The sequence below is a fragment of the Macrotis lagotis genome, chromosome 4 (assembly GCF_037893015.1).
Source record: "Macrotis lagotis isolate mMagLag1 chromosome 4, bilby.v1.9.chrom.fasta, whole genome shotgun sequence".
Classification (NCBI taxonomy): Eukaryota; Metazoa; Chordata; class Mammalia; order Peramelemorphia; family Peramelidae; genus Macrotis; species Macrotis lagotis.
In genome coordinates, this window is record NC_133661.1 from 100546306 (window position 1) to 100564879 (window position 18574).

Sequence of the window (18574 nt, forward strand, 5' to 3'; positions counted from 1 at the left end):
AGTATGCTTTTAAATGGGCTCTGTTTGAAATCTGCCTAGTCTGTGCACATTTTTCTATATACTCAACTATGAGCAAAAGAGTTGAGTAGCTACCATGGCCAAGATATTGTTAAAAGTTCTGAGAAATGCTAGTATGTGTATTTTTATAATTATTTTTCATGTGCATCTGTCTATGATGTTCTGAATTCCATGGAAATGTAGCACTACAAGTTATAATCTATATTTAAACAGGAACCTATTTTTGATTTGACAGCGTCTCTACAGAGCTGGGGACTCAGAATTGATGCACAGATATACCTTCCTTCCTGATCACCCTGACTTCATTCGAGCCCGTTTGAATGCTCTTCATCTTAGTGATGTAAGTAAATTACACATTCTTCCTGTTTTCTCTTTCTGTGGTTCAGTGATCAAATGAGATTTGCAAAACTTTAAAATTCCATATAATTGCTAGCTATTAATATGTCCAAGTTCTTGCCAGTCACTCACTGTATGGCTTGGGTAAATCATTTCCTTTTTCTGGGTTTCAGTTTCCCTCTCTGCAAAATTAAAGGGATGGGCTTTAGGGTTTCTTCTAGTTCTAACATTTTATAATCTGTGTTTGACTTCAAAGTCATCACTTCTAACTTTATGTTGAGCCAGGATCAGCCTCAGTTAGGCTTTTTACTGACTGTAGATGTTGTCTTCATTTATTATCTAGAACATTTTTTTCTTTTCTGTAGGTGACAGTTCTCCATATCAATGTAGTTTTTGTTGTTGTTGTTCAGTTGTTTCAGCTGTGTCTGACTCTTCATGACCCCATTTTGGGGTTATTTTGGCAAAGATACTGTAGTGGTTTGTCATTTCCTTCCCCAGCTCATTTTACAGATGAGGAAACTGTGGCAAACAGGGTTAAGTGACTTGCCCAAGGTCAAACAACTAACGTCTGAGGCCAGATTTAAACTCAGAGAGATGAGTCTTCCTGATTCCAGGTCTGGCATTCTAGCCATTTAGTATCACCTACTTGAAGTTCAGCAACCTTAAAGCAGATGTACTTTTTTGCTACAAAAGGATGTACTTTTCTCTTAACCTGGGATCTATGAGTCCCCAAAGAGTATTTAAATAGATTTCAGGAGTTCTATGAACTTGGATGGAGAAAAAAAAATTGCCTCCTTAGTATAAAGGCAATGAGTAAAGTTTAGTCTTAGAGCAGAGATTGTAAACCTGGGATCTGTAAACTTGCATTTAAAAATATATTTTGTCAACTGTACTGTATTTCAATATAATGGGTTTCCTCTGAAGTCACATGTGTTTTATTTTATGCTCTTAAAAATATTACTCTGAGGGGCAGCTAGGTGGCACAGTAGATAGAGCACCATCCTTGGAGTCAGGAGGTCCTGAGTTCAAATCCAGCCTCAGACACTTACTAATTACCTAGCTGTGTAACCTTCGGCAAGTCACTTAACCCCATTGCCTAGCCAACATATGTGTGTGTGTGTGTGTGTGTGTGTGTGTGTGTGTGTGTGTGTATGTATATGTATATATATTGTGCTGAGAAGGGGGCATCTGAGAGGTTTCATGAGATCGTTGATGTGATCCATTTCACCAAAACATGGTGAAGAGTCCCTACTCTAGACAACTTCAGAGTTGTTCCTTTCACCATGAAATTACTTTGGAATGGCACCGAGTAGGACTTTAATAAATACTTGATGAATGGATGAATGGATGGATGAATGAATGAATGATGAATGAATGAATATGAGTTCACATTTCCCTTGCCCATGGCCCAAATCCTTTTTTTGTTTGTTTGTTTTTCTTAGACATAAGTTCTTTGAGTGTATAATGGAGGAATCTTGATTTTAAGGCACATTGAAGGCTGCCTGTTACCAGGAAGGATTTGAAGTTACTGATTCTAAGTGAATAAGTGGCAGCTTGTCCTCAGGGGCTGTGATCCTATGATAACAGGTAGTGAGGCTGATGAATCAAAAGAAACCTGTCAGATCAGAATAACATGGTCTGAGTGTGTCCAAATGTGGTAGCAATGGGCCACCCAGAGCTCAGCCATTCTTCCCTCCCTGTCCTTCCCATTGTGTCCTGTGGCTGCGTGTGGTTAAGCAGCTGTCACTTTTCACCCCGGAGGTGGCTCCTTCTCAGAGGATGGCAAGATGCTCCTTCTATTTGACGTGTGTATCAGTTTGTGGAGTTTGTAAAGCACCATGGGATTCTTTGCAGTGAATTGTGCTTTATAAATATAAGTTATTATTATTATTTGAAGCTTTTGATGGGAGTGAGGATAATTTTAGAATAGCCGCTTAGGTGGGCCTATCTTCCCCTGGGTCAAAGAATCCTTTCCTTTGGCAATGCTCGGGCAAAAGGCATTTCTTATCAATCTCCCTGAAATGTGGGAAGTTGCCTTCATTGGAGACTTCTCGTCACCTGCTTGTGGCAGGTTTGGAAACCAAGATAAAATAGGCAGCCCTTTGCAGGGGCTTCTTAAGAAGGGGAGGCCCGCACAGGATCTTGAACATTTGCCTCTAGCGACCGCTACCAATCATCAGAGGCGGTGAACTGAAATTGCCAGCTGGGGTACGTGGCTATGGAGAACTCGTGAACCTCTTATGAAAGAGTACTTTTGGGGGGAGGGCATGTGGGGTGTGTACAATTGGATCAAGCTCAGTACATGGAAGACTGGAGAGGGAAACTGACCTTCCTGGGCAAAGAAAGCCATTGATATTTGTAAGGCAGCAGAAATAACTAAAAATCAAATGGCTTTAATGTGTGAGGATGAGGACAAAACTGAGCATACTGTGATCAAGAAGAAGCACGCCCAGGGTTCCCATCAAAGGACCCGCGCAATGTAAAGACTCCCAGTGGCAAGGCAAAAACCTCAACAGATTAAAAAAAAGGAGAAGAAGGCGGCAGGAAATTATTACAATATAGCAAATAGTATACAGAAAGAAGTTATCCTGAGGGAAAGGGTGCCAGGGAAATGAATTGGGGAGGGGGGGAGTGGTGAAGCTCTGGATTCCTGATCCCATTTGGAGCAAGCATAGTTGGAACTCCTTTAACTAAGCATATTATTATCTCAAACCTTTAATTAAAAAAAAGTCCAGGGTATGGGAAAGTCTAGAAATATGGGAACCTGGAAATTTTTGCTGAGGGTGGGCAATCTGAAGTGGACTCAGAGGCCAAATGAGCTGCCATATTGAGTGTGTATGTGAGTGTGAATGAGTGTGTGTCATCTCTGTTACAAAGTCACTTCTCTCTTGGACTCAGTTGCTTCTTCTGTAAAGAGAGAGAGCAGCATACTAAATTATCTCTATAGTCTGTCTAACTAAGATTGGTTGACTCAATGTATATTAATAGCAGTTGACTTCTCAATGGCACTCCATGGTTATACAAGATGCTTCACCAACAGCTCATGATCATCATGACAACCCTGTGCAGCTCACTTTTTTGCATTTTTGGGGTGAGGAAACTGAGGCTGAGAGATACTAAATGACTTCCTCAAGGTCATTCAGTCAATAGAAGGTAGCATTTGAATCCAAGGCTTCTTGACTCCAAGACCAGCACTTTATCGTCTCCACCATGTTGTCTCTATGATGTCAATGGTGGTAAAGACCACCAGGTTTAGCAAAATGAAAACCATTTTGCCTCCATTCATTTCAGGAACTTTCTTAGTCAGACCATCTGAATAGGAGGTATAATGTAGCACGTTGGTCATTCTCCTTCCTTTGGGGGACCTCTGGTCCTTGATCTAAATTGCATGACTAGTTCAAACATTTTTGTCTTTCTGAATGTATAGCCAATGGTGTCATAATTCACATGAATTTTTTTGGTTATGTCCTCAATGCCTGGCACAATCTTTGTCACTTAGTCTATACTTAATAAATGTTGGTTGATGTTATTGATGACAGTGACTGTAATGATACAGCTCAGTCTTGGATTGGTTTGGTTATCTCAAATACATTGACCTAGCTAAAGTCTTAGGGATGGAGCATAATGATAAAATTTTTTTCCATTTCTCTGTGCTACCTTCTCTGATCAATGTTCTAAGCCCCCCTGGGAAAATAGAAGCCACTAGCTTAGACCTCATTTTTCAGGAGGCAAAACCAAAGGCCTCCTTCCCACCTAGCCCACCAAGGTCATTGACCTGCCCTACCTGACTTACAGAGCGGTCATCAACAGAGCTGGGCTAAGGACACAGCTTTTCAATCTGCTAGGATGATGGTCTAACAACTGTCTCCTGCTGCCTCTCTTCTCTGTGGATGGATAAAGGACAGCTATCCACTGAGATCTCCATGCGACACCTTTCATGGATCCCCTCAGTTACTTTTTGGGAGAGAAAAACCTCTTTAACACATGAAGGCTCTGAAGAGTTTGATGCCTATATTGGTGATGTGGAGCTCTACCTGAAGCCCTCCTAAAGGAAATGATTACAAATACCTGGGGGGTGTGTAAGTACAACTTGAAAGGGAAAGAATGAAAGGGGACACTGATAGAGGAAGATATTAAATGCATGGGGCGCATACTCAACCAGGGTTTTTGACAGTATATTAAATACAAGTGAAGGCTCTTGCCTAGATGTTGGCACCAAGGGTGGAAACTAGATTTAGGGCACCTCAGAACAAAAATGTACTGAATGGCATCAAAGTCAGACTGAATAGGTTCCCAGTAAGCCAGAGGAGCTAATGAAAATAAATATGCTGGAACATTAGGACCAAGATGTTGGAAAGGTTGGAAGAGTTGGGTGTTTTTAAAACTTTGAAAATTTTCATCCTAATGTTCAGATGCCACAAAATTCAGGAGCCTGTGTCAAAAAACAACATGGAAAGGTGCCATGGATGGTGAAGCCAGACTATGAGCTGGGAGACCTGGATAATTGATTCATATTGCAGCCTCAGTTTTTCTCATCTACAAAAGAGAGTAATATCTGTGACATCTCACAGCAGAGCTATTTTATGGATCAAATGTGAAAGACCTATAAATAGTGAAATAATATAAACATATAAAATGCCATTAAAATGCTGTTTGCAAAGTTTTGTAGATTATCAAGGAGAACTTCAAAGTGTTTTCCATAGAGTGACTGGTCAATGAATATTTGCTGAAAGAATGAATTCAGGAGTGAACAAATTCTCAAAATAAAGCACTGATTACTACTCTTGCCTGTTGAAAAGAGTCCTTTTTAAAGTAACCACAATTCCAGGAAGGCATTTAGTACTTGAAATAAATTTATGTGACACTTAAAACAACTTATTCTCTTCTCTCTCTTTTATCTTTCTTAACCTTAGAAAACATATAAGACCTCTTGGGAAAAGATCCGAGCAGCTGGCCATGACTTCAGACTGGATGCCATCCCTTTTCAGACTGCCAGAGCCTCCCGAGAGATTGCCAGTGATGTAAGGAACCCGGGCCCAAACCTCTCTCTCTGCATCTGCTGTCCCTGAATATGTAGCTTTACTGTGATTTGAAAACAGACAGCTGGGACCCAGGGAAAATAGTTCCCACTTGTTCCCTAGTTATAGATTTCTAGATCTTGGCCAGGAGTGGTTTGGAAGGGATGTAGTGAAAAAAAAAAGTCATGTTTAAAAGTAAATAGTGGTACATAAAACCAATAAACAAGGACCTGAATCATGATTTTTCCCCTTCTTCAAAGGGTTTAGATCATTTCAGTTAGATCATTTAAATCTAGACTGGGCAAAGTGGTGACTGTGAGAAGAGACACATTTCTCTTCCTTCTGAATCCTTATATAGAAGGAAGGAAACAGAATAAGCATTTATTTAGCACCTGTTACATAATAGCATTGTGTTAAACGCTTGTTTATAAATATTATATCATTTCTTTCTCACAACCATCTACAGACTCAATGCTTTTATTATCCCTATTTTGCAATTAAGGAAACTGAGGTAAACAGAGATGACCTAAAACAGTTAAGTGACTTGTCCAGGGTCACACAGCTAGTGACTGTTGGAGGCCAAATTTGAACTTAGTTCTCCTTGACTCCAGGCCTAGCCCTCTGTCCTCTATTATATCTGTATCTATATTTATGCTCATGATTTATACACATATCTAATCATATATAGATATAGATATATATAACAATATCTATATATCTACTTATATATATATAAGCTATACAGATATGCATAGATATAGATAGCTGTAAACAATATGTATCTCTCACATATATAAATCCATCTATCACTATAGCTATATCTATCTATATAGTGTGTGTGTATATATATATATAGTATATATAGTATATATATATGCTTTCTCTGCCCTATATCAATATATCATAGCAATTGGGAATCCACTGAGGTGGTCCAGCAGATAAGGATGTCACCAAAGGAAACCTGTGTATTTTTGAATGATTGGTGAACTTTCCTCTTTTCCCTATAGTTCAGGTATAAAGAGGCCTTCCTGAGGGATCGAGGTCTTCAGATTGGGTACCGCAGTGTAAATGATGACCCAAGGACAAGGCATTTCCTCACCATGGGAAAACTGCAGAGTGACAATGAGTATAAAAGAGAATTCATCCAGAGTAGGTCACAATTCCAGAGCCGGATGGACCAGCCTGGATTTATCCATGCAAAGAGGAGCCAGGAGCTGGCCAGCGATGTGAACTATAGACAACACTTGCACCAATACACCTGTGACCCAGAGCAACTCAACCTGAAGCATGCCCAGAAAGCCCACAAATTGCAGAGTGATGTAAGTCTGTGACTACAGGTTTCTCTCAGTCCTTTTACTCTTTTCATAATCTCTAGAATCCAAAAGTAGCAGAGAAATTCCTAACTACATTAACTCATTCTTCACCAGTAGGGCATCAATTGAAACAACATGGCAGGGGTGGGGTGAAGGGAAGCATGAGTGTAGTTGTTGATAGGGTGATGGACTCCATATCAGGAAGACTTGCGTTCAAAGTCTATCTCTGACACTTTCTCATTGTTGGATGATGCTGGGCAAGTGACAATCTCTTACCCTCAGTTTCCATATATGTAAAATGAGGCCAATAAAAGCTACTGCTTTACAACATATTTGTTGAGGGGTTCAGATGGGCTGGTGTTGGATCCTAGATCTAGAGCTGAATGGGACCTCAGAATCCATCTAGTCTAGGCTCATTTTAAGGAAACTGAAGTTCAAGGAAGTTAAATTACTTGCCCTCAAATTACATAGGCAGGATTAGAATCTTCTGACTCCAGGGTCAATAGAAATCTTTAGGCACTACTATTATGAAAGTCAGCTCCGATTGTTCTTTCTTTCATGAACAAGATTATGCTATAAATTGGTGATCAACTTAAGTGACTTTATAGCAGGGCTTCAGAATATTCCAATAGATCACATTTCAATCATTTTTAATTGTTTTATTGGGGTAGATTTCCAATGTTTTAATGCTATTAATGAGAAATGACATGCTTCAGGGAAGCTTTACATGGAAGATAGTTCTGTATATTTCATTACTGGATGTTGGGAAGTATGAAACTTGAGCTGACATAGAAACATTGAAAAGGGATTTTTATGCATTTTTGGTATCATAGATCGCTCTGGTGAAGCATGAACAGTATTTTTAGAGGTGTAAAATGAAATACATAGGATTACAAAGGAAACCAAAGTTTAGTGAAAATGAAGTTTACTATGTCTCTTATCCAAATTCATGCCTCCCCTAAAATCTATTCACAAACCCTTTGAGTATCCATGGACTTCAGGAGAAAAACACCTGATATAGAGTAAAATAAGTATGGAGAAAAATTTTAGAGCTCATTTAGGTCAGCCACCCTCATTTTACAGAGGGAGAAACCACTTCCCCAATGGGAAAGCCATTGCCCAAAGATATATGACTAGTTAGTGGCAGAGGCAGTATTAGAACTCAGGTCTCCTGACTTCCAGGTCTTTCTCACTGTCTCCTCTTAGAGCTAACTACCCCAAAGGAAAGAGAGAAGGGAGAGTACTATGAAGAACCCATAGATCAGTGTGTTCTGCTTTGAGTATGAGGAATTTTTCCATATAAGATGGAGAGGGCAGAAAAAGGGCAGAAAACAAGTTTTTGACCCCTTTTTATATACTAATCAACCCATTAAATCACCCCGAAGTTCAATGATGTTTTCCTTTCTCATTCTTCCCCTTCCCTCCTTTGCACTGCCCCCAATCCAGGTCAAGTATAAATCTGACTTGAACTTGACCAGAGGCATTGGCTGGACTCCTCCAGGCTCCTATAAAGTGGAAATGGCTCGAAGGGCTGCTGAACTGGCCAATGCCCAGGCCCTGCGATCTCAGGCTCCCTATGTAAGTATGCTGCCTCAACCTTGCCCCAGCTGTGGGTTTCCTCTTCATTTTATTTTGGTTGTCACTCATGAACTATGAAGATTCATGCCAATAAGAAGCCTGTTTTCCTGGGTTCAAGATGACCAGGCATGGGAACCATAGTTCAGCCTCTCACAAGGTGTCTCTCATGTTGTCCTGAAGAGGAAAACATCATTGAGCAAAGAGAGCCTGCATCTCAGGTTCCATTACTTTATGATGGTTGAAAGGTCAGGAGCACAACATCTAAAATGGTTTTTGTTTTGAGCTCTGTTTTCTTTAGAGTAAAGAGGCCATGTCCAAATGAGACACTGGATTTTTCCTTCTCTCTTCTCTTGCCTTAAGGATTTTTATTTTTTGAGGTCTTTTGTTGGGGAGGTAGAGTAGGGAGGAGGGACATAGGTAAAGGAGAAGACTTAAAGTTGTATATTCTCCTGAGGGATCTTAGACTCTTCTTAGGAGAGCTCTGAATTTCACTCAGATGTGATCATTTTGTTTCCACAGGCAGGGACCAATCCCTCTGGGGAGGAAGATAATAACCAGGGTAATGTGAACCCGGATGCTACCGAGATTCTGCATGTCAAACGGAAGAAAGCACATGTGCTTGTAAATGAGCAGCCGCCATGCAGAATGTTTGACAAAGAAACTGGGCATAGAAGTAACACCCTTCCTCCCATCCTCCAGGTCCCCCCAAAAGGCACATTTTAGATTCTTGAAGTTTGGAGGTTGGCATCACATGTCAGAAAGGGGTCTTGATTGCCTGAGGTACATGATAATGCCCACCCCCCCCCATCATTTTTGAAAAACAGCTTTGTTACACCTGGATGTTTCTTACTTTTTTTCTTTTGAAACATTTTTGAACACAATATCACCATGGAATGAAATGTAGATCTTTATATTTTTAATTCAATATTTTAATATCCTGTATTGAGTGTTGGTTCTGTCTAGCACCTCCTCTATGTGTGGTGCTGAATAAAGATGATCTGACATGATCAGAGTCATTCTTGTCTATTCTTTAAGGGTCTGTGTTATGATTGTTCTTGGGTTGGACCTATGCTCCAGAAATCCTCCAGAAATGAGGATTTCTAGACCACAAAGCCATAAGAACTGAAGAAAATAATCCTGGAGAATTTAGGTTCCCTTCCATGATTACCTTGCAAATGGTAAGAAATAATGAGGAGGCATGGATAGCTAATGTGAAAATGCTGGCTAGAGTTATGGAGGACTCTATTTATAAATGGAAATTATTTCTATTAAGCCCCAGTGAAACTCTTTAATTTGGTTGCCTTAGCTAGAAGAGACTTTGGAGATCACATGATCTAATGCCCCTCCCCATTACCCCACATCTCAGATGAGGAAACTGAGTCCCAAAGAAAAGGAGGGATTTGCTCAAGACCAACATAGTGGAAGAGTAAGGTTTCTTTACTAATCTTGATCCATGCAATGTTCTTTCCCTCTGATTACTTCTTGGTAGTAAACCTTCCTGGTTAGGCAATAGGCAACAATGTGATGAAGAGAAGGATGGATATAAAAGTATTGTAATTTGGGCCTTTATCAGCTTCTAGTTTAAGCACCGTCTAGTATGATCCAGATTCTTTTTGAATGGTGTCTTTGATCCAGCTATGGAACTTGGTCACTAGTGTATAGATTCCTGGTTTCTTTCCGCAATGAAAACCCCAGCTCACAATCCCATAAAGGTAGTATTTGCCATCCCTTTCACAGGTTAAAGGGCCACCAGAATCACCCTAGAAGAAAATAAGACAGTTAGCCTTGTAGGAATAGCAGAATTGTTTGTGGGAGTGGGGTCTACCCCATAAAGTTGATGTCAAAGTTAAGAGGAAAGTTATGAGTAGTGATTCCTCTCAGACCCAGAATAGGAACAAAGAAACACTATATATTTTCCCCTGGACTCTGAACCCTACACATGACCTATTCCCTACTTTCTTTTCCTCAGACCCAACCACCGTGATAATCTTGACTATCCCTGTAATTAGACTGGTAGCTTCATAAGGTCAAATTGTCAGTGGCAATTGCGGATAGGGATATATAATGGATGATTCAAATCATGAAGAATCTAAAAACTACACTTTGGTCATTAGCATTGATTTTCCAGAGTCTCATACTACATAACACAGCAAAAGAATGGGAAATGGCATAATTAGAACTAATATGTAAAATAGAATATGCACTTGACTTTGATTGAATTTTCTACTTTACTACTTATTTATATCTTGGACAAAATTTTATTTTTCTGACTTTTAGCTTTCTTACCTCTGACCTGGAAATAATAGTATTTGCATATTCAGCCCCTCAAATTTGATGTGAGGAAAGTAACATCAACTAATGCATTGTCTATGACTAATGGCATGGGGACATCCCTTATCTCTCTCCAGTGGGACTTTTTTTGGTCTCTTCTCTCAGACTATTAAAATTATACATATTCTGTTTCCTTTCATGGTTGTTTTGGCTTAGATTATCATATATATTATTTTTCTTGGAACCAATTCTTTTGTATTTTCATGTTTTCTTCAATTTTTCATATTTATTATTTTTTTACAGTGCAGTAATATGCCATTACATCACATAACACATTGGTTTAATCATTCCCCAATCAACAGTTACTTTGTTTCTAATTCTTTATACTACATTAGATATTTCTGTCAATATTTGGTTTTATATAACATAGTTCATGCTATCTTTAACATTCTTGGGTGCCTAGTAGTTGGTTCTCTGTATCAAAAGGGATGGAAATTTTAGTCACGTTTCCCCCCTGCATAGTTATAAATAGTTATCCAATGGTTGAAACAACTTCCAGCTCTATCAATAGTGTGTTAATGTGCCTACCCCTTCCTCCTGAATTGATTATTTACAGCTTTTCTCCATTTTTCCAGTTGGCTGGTGTGTTTCCTCTTCTTTTCCATCACAATTCTAGGATGGATATGTCACTTCCACACAAGGTTTTGGTTTCCTCCCCAGAATCTAATTTTCTTTGTTTATCAAAATAACTGCTTCCTCTACCTCTTGAAATATGAAAATATCATTAGAAGCCAAGGAGTTGTTAGCTTCTTTGTCTTTGGAAGAAATAAAGAGATCTATGAAATGTCTAGACAACTAAAATTTCCAATTTGCATTTCATATCTTGACTTCAGGTAAATATATTACACAACAAATGGAAAACCAACCTTGTTATAATAATATTTTGTTTGTCCTTCATTATAGAAAACTATGACACCAGGGAGGTGATGCCATGATAAGCACATGAACTGGATTTGAGTGAGGTAATGCTGTGCTAAGTCACCAGTCTCACTTTCTCCTCCAGACATCTAGGTCCAGTGGCTAAATATGACTCAGGACAACTGGAGATCGCCCTGAATGTGAGGCAATCAAGGTTAAGTGACTTGCCCAAAGTCATACAGCTAGTAAGAGTCAAGTGCTGAGGCTGGATTTGAACGCCCATCCTCCTGACTCCAAGACCAGTGCTCTATCCACTGGGTCACTGCCCTTAATCAACTTTTGTTAGATGTACTTCATCCTACCAAGAAAATTCTCATTTCTATATTTTAAACAATGATTTAAATTATCTTGATGAGATGTTTAGTTCCCAAATTTGCTCTTTCTTCTGAAGTCCTTGCCTTCAACTGCAATAGTAATGAAGATACCACCTGATGTTCTAAGGTCTTCCATTTCATGTTCAAGACTTTTTAACTCTTATCCATAATTTCTGGTTTTTTCTGTCAGTATATATATGAGAATGATGAGAAGTGTGTGGTAATATTCATAGCTCTCAGATGAAAGGGACAGAGGAAGGATATAGAATTTTAATCTCTCAGCTTACTTATAGAGGGGAAGTCTGATTATGAGTTTGATAGGAAGAATATCCATGTTAATGGTCATAATGAAGTTTGTGGAACATATCTAATATTGAATTATCTTTTCTAACCCTTTAACAATGGGAAGGGTGGTTTTAGGGTTCAAAGCTTTTGGCTGATGGTTGTGGCAAGGTGGTGGTAGAAATACAGAGTTGAGGATGAGTCACAATCCTAACACCTCCCTATTTCCCCCCCTGCCCAAGAAACTGGGACCTAAAAAAGCAAAATAACTGTATTCAGATGAAAACAGGTTAAAATTGATATCCATGGGGTGGATAGATGGTACAGTGGATAGAGCACCGGCCCTGGAGTCAGGAGTACCTGAGTTCAAATCCGACCTCAGACACTTAATAATTACCTAGCTGTGTGGCCTTGGGCAAGCCACTTAACCCCATTTGCCTTGCAAAACCCTAAAAAAAAAAGAAAGAAAGAAACTGAAAAAAAATGGCATCCAGAGAAGCCTTTAAAGGTTAGTGCAAACTCTTAAGGATTATATGAAGAATATGAAAGCAGTTTAGAGAAGACCTCCAGAAAGAGCTCCTAGGTCCTTTTTTTTTTTTTTGAAACATGAGTTCCCCTTACTTATGTCACAACATAATCTTATTAGTGAAGCCTCATCTCCCTCTACTCCTATTTAGGAAATGTGGCAATTAGGAGTGACTCTGAACACAGACAATTCAAAGCTGACTGCACATATATAAGCAAACAATAGCTGTCAGTCTATTGGAGTCATAAAATGTTTGTTTTGGGTTTTTTGCAAGGCAAATGGGGTTAAGTGGCTTGTCCAAGGCCACACAGCTAGGTAATTATTAAGTGTCTGAGACCGGATTTGAACTCAGGTACCCCTGACTCCAGGGCCGATGCTCTATCCACTGCACCACCTAGCTGTCCTGGAGTCATAGAATGTTGAAAGGAAATGTGCCTTAGTAGATAGTCTGCTAGATTTGGAATAAGGTAGTGCTCAGATCAAATTCTGCCTCAAATACTGTACACAAAGTGCTATGCAAAATTTCCATCACTATTTAGTTATAATCTAGTCCTACCCCTTCCTTGTATATAGGAAGAAACTATGACTTAGGAGAACAAATAATTTGCTTATGATCACATAGTATATTAGTACCCCTGTAACTCCAGCCCAGGGCTTGGTATAATGAGGATTTTCATGGGATCTATAATACTGATGTGAACAGTGTCATTAACTCCAAGCAATATTACTTGGTTTTTGCATAGCTTGTCATTACAAAGATCCTGATTGTTCAAATGATTTTTGAAAGTGTTCAAATATTCTTAAAACACAAAGATCATAAATTGAACTGGCATGCTTAGCCTAGAGGACTAATCACCATTCTGTCCCTTAATGCTAGGGTTTTATGGAATTCATTGTATCTGTTGTTTGGTTGTTTCAATCATGTCTGACTTTGCATGGTCCCATTTGGGGTTTTCTTGGCAGAGATACTGGAGTGCTTTGCCATTTCTTTCTCCAGTTCATTTACAGATGTGGAAATGAGGTCATCAGAGTTAAGTGACTTACCTAGGATCACTCATCTAGTATGTGACTGTGGCTGAATTTGAATTCAAGACTTAATTAGTCTAGGTCTGGCACTCTCATACTTAGTGCCTCCTAGCTGCCCATTATATCTACAGTATTACAAAGTTTAAAAAAATTCACCTTCCCTCTTTCCAAACAAATTAAATTAATTAAATGTGACTTACTTGGCAGGAATCAGTCCCCTGTCTGCCTGCACAGATCATGGTGTCATCAATCAAGTTATTATATTGGTTTGGAGCATTACAACGAGATTTGGAGATCAGTTGGACTTTAGCATCCAGCAGATGACGAGATCCTTTTCCTACATAAGAATAAAAGATAAATATTATTCCTAATGAAATCCAGAAAATATTACTATTATCAATTTATTGGCACAAAATTTAGATAAGAGGGGAGAATTTTCCAAGAAGCAGCAAGACTTCTGGAGACTATTAGAAATCAGTATGTTAAATCAAGCTAAATCAATGTGTTAATACTTTGAGAATCTGTAACTTCAGTGATCCAGTAGCTCCCTCCAGGATAAGGCAGAAAGCAAACCCCTTATTGCTTAGTAGATAAATCTAAGAGTATCATTCGCCTAGAGCTCAGAGAAGGCTTGTCCAAAGTCACACAACTAGCAAATATCCCAGGCAGAATTTTTACTCTGGTCTTCCTCACTCCCAGTCAAATACTCTATTCATGAAACTAGATTGTCTCTCCTCAGGATGAATAGTTCCCCTTACCACCACCACTCCAATGAATCAGATTAGCAACTTTCCAGAGTCAAAATTTTCCTGCTGTCAAAAATAGGGAAACCAGTTCACATTTTCATTGACTTGTATCATCACTCTCTAGCTACAAAGTGCCAAATAATCATTGTTGAGACCAATCATATTCAGAAAGATGGAATGGAAAGAATGCTGAATTTGGAATTAGAAGATTTGGATTCAAAACCTGACTCTCATTTTCTATCTGTGACCTTGGGTCAGTCATTTCACTCCTCTTGGTTTCAGTTTTTGTCATCTATAAAAATGAGAGAACTAGGATAAATAACCTTTAAGAACTCTTCTTAAAAACACCCAAGAAGATAATTAAATGAAAAAATTTTTTCATTAAGCAAAAATTTATTTCCTCCCCTCTAGGAGAAAAAAACTAGAACTCTGGTGACAAATGTTCTTAGTCAAGCAAAATAAAATATGACATTGGTCACATTAAAAAAAATATGTCTCATTCTATACTCAGAGTTCATTATCTATCAGGAAGAGGATAGCATAATCCATCACTGGTCCTCTGGAATTGGTGTTGCATTAAATTTTTATTATCAGTTATTTTTATTTAGTATTTAACAACTATTATTTATTAAAAATTAATCACATTAATCAGAATTCTTAAGTCTTAAAAGTTGTTTATCTTTGCCATGTTGTTGCTATTGTTGTATAAATTATTTTCTAGGTTTGAAAACAATCTAATTTTTAGTTCTTGTCAAATAATTGAAATAATACTCCAGATCCTTTATTCTGGAAAACAGATGACTCACAATAACATGAGAATAGTGTCCTCATTTTTTTTGGTAAGGCAATGGGGTTAAGTGACTTGCCCAAGATCACACAGTTAGGTAATTATTAAGTGTCTGAGGTTGAATTTAAACTCCGGTCCTCCTGACTCCAGGGCCGGTGCTCTATCCACTGCGCCCCATAGTGCTCTCATTTTAATGCCCCAAATAGCCTCATTTTTAAAACTTGACTAAGTCTGGGCTGAAGAGATAAATAGCCTATTTGGAAACTATCAACTTCTTTGAATATCAATATTTTCATTTCAATTTTGGAGGGAGGAATTTTATCTCCAAAGCTTATCTGTTTTGTCCCAGAGAACACTTGGTTAATTGAATGGGGGGTGTGTGTGGATATAGAGGAAAGAAACAGCATTTATTCATTGAAGATCTTACCTGCTGATGATGTAACTCCCCATCCAGAAATGTAGCATTCTGTCTGAGAAGGAAATGGTGCCTCAGATATGCATGCTGTCTTTACAGATTTAGTTTCCTGAGCACAGTGACCATTCACTGGTTTTAATTTGAGCAAAGCTAGACAGTAAAAAGAAGACAAAATGATGAGATGCTATGGAGTCTTATTTGTCTGAGATTTATCAGTTTCAGACTATTAGGGAAGAGGTGGGGGTAAAAATATCTGAATTTTATGGTCCAATTCTGTCTATAGTTTATCTTCTTCCAAGAAGCAAGGAATTACTCATTTAAACTTTTTGTGATGACTTCTGAGAAATAATAGGGACATAATGGCAACTAACACTGATATAGATAAATGTGGAATAGAAATTTATAGGCTTCACAATGTTAATGATTAGTAAAAAAAAAAAAAAGAGGTTTTTAGAATCTTCTAGATCCAATCACCCAGGAAAATATACCCACGAAAAACCTATAATAGGAGACATTTACCAATATCATTATAGGGAATGTCATCTATATCTTCATAATCTGGATGGACTAATATTTTCTCCACTTTAAATCTCTGCTCCTGTGTTTCAGATTTCATCAGGTCTTGTTTACCAAGAACAACCTGTACATCTTTGGCTTTTAACCTATAAAAGCAAAATTAGAGAAAGTATAAAAGGTAAAAACATAAAGTCCTAGCATTTATTGTTTGGAAAACTCAGACAAGGTTGGGCAAATTGTTCAGTAGACCCAAGATAATGTTACACACACACACACACACACACACACACACACACACGTATGTATGTATGTATGTATGTATATTAGAATTTTATGCTAATTGACTCCAAGAGACATTTATGGTAAAAGACCTCTTCTTCCTCTTAATTCCATCAAGTTACCAATGAACCAAGTTTTCAGAATTTTAGTTGGTAGTTATAGCTTCCAGTTTTAGTTGGTCTGATGCTCTTTGACAGCTCAGTTAACCAGTCATAATCTACCTTCCTAATGAAGCAGAGGAAATACTAGGCAAAGAAAAATACTATGTCAACAAATATTAATCTGTTCTTTTCTATGCTGGCCTTGTACTAAGAAGGATCATGTTGTATATTTAATATTTTGGGCTGATGCTTATCCTTTATATCATGTTATCCAGACAAAAGATAAAAGGAATTTGTGCCGCAAGGCTATCTCACCAGAAAGGGGAAGCTGAGGCACATATATTCACCGAGACACTAATTAGAAATACTACACTAGGTAAGCTGCTCCAGACATGCACAGTAAATTTAAGAACTAGTTACTCCCTGATCCCTCCCTAATACTATCCTAAATCTTCCCTAAAACTACCCAAACTTCTCCTAGCACAAACACCATGCCATGTTCTCCTTTAAAAGTCCTTATTTAATCTCTTTCCCTAAGGAAACTTAGCCCAAAATAACGCTAATAAACTTTTAAGTCCTTAAGAACTCTGAGCCTGAATCTATGAATTCATTCACATATCCCCCCCCAACCTCGCCCTCCAACCTTTGTAATTTTTATCACCCCATATCTCTCAGATAAAGCCTCTTCATCACTCATACCACTCTGGTCCAAACCTTTATCATCTGTACCTGAGCTAGTTTGCTAGTCTGCCTGCTTCAAGTATCTCCCCATTCCATTCCATTCCATTCCATTCCATTCCATTCCATTCCATTCCATTCCATTCCATTCCATTCCATTCTCTACTCAACTCTCAAATTGATCTTTCTCAGGCACCAATTTTTCATCTTCCTCTTCCCTACCCCTTCCATCTCAATAGACTACAGTGGTTCCCCATCACTTCCAAGATCAATATAAAATCCTCTGGTTGGCAAAGCCCTTCATAAGCTAGCCCTATTCAACCTTTCTAGTGTTCTAACACCTTACTCTTTCCTCTTTTTACCTCCCTCCAACCCCTGTTCTTTGCAAACCAATTAACACCAGCCTCTGCTGTCCTTCACATTTCCAGATACTTTTATTGGTCTTCCACCATGCCTGGGATTTTCTCCCTCCTCATCTCTGGATCCTGGCATACCTAGCTTCCTTCAAGTCCCAATTAAATTTGATCTCTACAAGAAGCCCTGAATGCTAATGTTTTTTCATTATCATTTATCTCCAATTTATTCTAAATTTTGTTTGTGTGTTGGTACCCTCATACGCCTGTGAGCTCACTGAGATGGAAGATTGTGTTTTTTTGTTTGTTTGTTTTTATTTGTTATTTAACAGAGTCTGGTATATATTAGCAATGCTTATTAACTAGTGAGCTAGTGAACTAGTTAACTAGTAAAAGACATCAGACTGTGGTTCTCCCTTGCCTTGCAAGGCCAGGGTACACTGCATTCTGGGAATGTCACAAAAAGACTCAACATCACTGAATCTTCTGAATATTTACCATACCACTTTAGGTTGATGGAATTTGGAGATGTATAACATGTTTTCTCAGTATATCAAGCTTCTTCCTTGTATCTGGGTTGGAGGATTTTATAGATGGAGTTTTGTATTCCTGAGTGAAGAATTTTCCCCAGTGTAGTAACATTTTCAACCAGAAAAAAATTATCTTTGGTGCTATTCTTTCCACCCATCCCTTTACTTTCCCTAAGTTTCCAAACCCTGAACCTTTTCCCTTTTCCTGTGTCTCTCTTAAAAGCTTTCTTTCTTTCCTATCTCCCTCTCCATTATTAAAATTTATTATCATCCTTAAGGATTTGTAAGCTAAGGACTAATTGATTTGATAAAAGAATTCCCAATTCCCAATAAACTGTTCTATTCCCAGGAAACACAAGTGCAATTAATAATGGAGCTTTCTGCAAAGGGTTGACTATTCTAGGGAGAAGGACCACCATAAAATTGTATTATATTGGATAGGACATGAAACATCAAATTCCAGGGTTGAGATGGTTGCTTTTTTTTGAAGGATGTTTTTATAATTCTGG

The 18574-nt window shown here is 38.4% G+C and overlaps 2 protein-coding genes across 5 annotated transcripts in view; one reads left to right on the forward strand and one right to left on the reverse strand.

Annotated features, from left to right (window-relative positions):
* Positions 1 to 9255, forward strand: part of NRAP (nebulin related anchoring protein) — an 81448-nt gene extending 72193 nt beyond the window's left edge. For 2 of the 3 annotated variants that reach the window (XM_074233648.1, XM_074233649.1), the window contains exons 38-42: positions 254 to 358; positions 5268 to 5375; positions 6380 to 6691; positions 8132 to 8263; positions 8783 to 9254. In XM_074233648.1, coding sequence (XP_074089749.1) covers positions 254 to 358; positions 5268 to 5375; positions 6380 to 6691; positions 8132 to 8263; positions 8783 to 8986 — 861 coding nt within the window. In that variant the 3' untranslated portion in view covers positions 8987 to 9254. Of the gene's footprint in view, positions 1 to 253; positions 359 to 5267; positions 5376 to 6379; positions 6692 to 8131; positions 8264 to 8782 lie in introns of all 3 variants that reach the window. The other variant, XM_074233651.1, reaches the window with a different exon arrangement.
* Positions 7338 to 18574, reverse strand: part of HABP2 (hyaluronan binding protein 2) — a 54374-nt gene continuing 43137 nt past the window's right edge. The window contains exons 9-12 of one of the 2 annotated variants that reach the window (XM_074233653.1): positions 16128 to 16270; positions 15621 to 15758; positions 13861 to 13997; positions 7338 to 10023 (exon numbers count right to left, since the gene is read on the reverse strand). In XM_074233653.1, coding sequence (XP_074089754.1) covers positions 9856 to 10023; positions 13861 to 13997; positions 15621 to 15758; positions 16128 to 16270 — 586 coding nt within the window. In that variant the 3' untranslated portion in view covers positions 7338 to 9855. The remainder of the gene's footprint in view (positions 10024 to 13860; positions 13998 to 15620; positions 15759 to 16127; positions 16271 to 18574) is intronic. The other variant, XM_074233652.1, reaches the window with a different exon arrangement.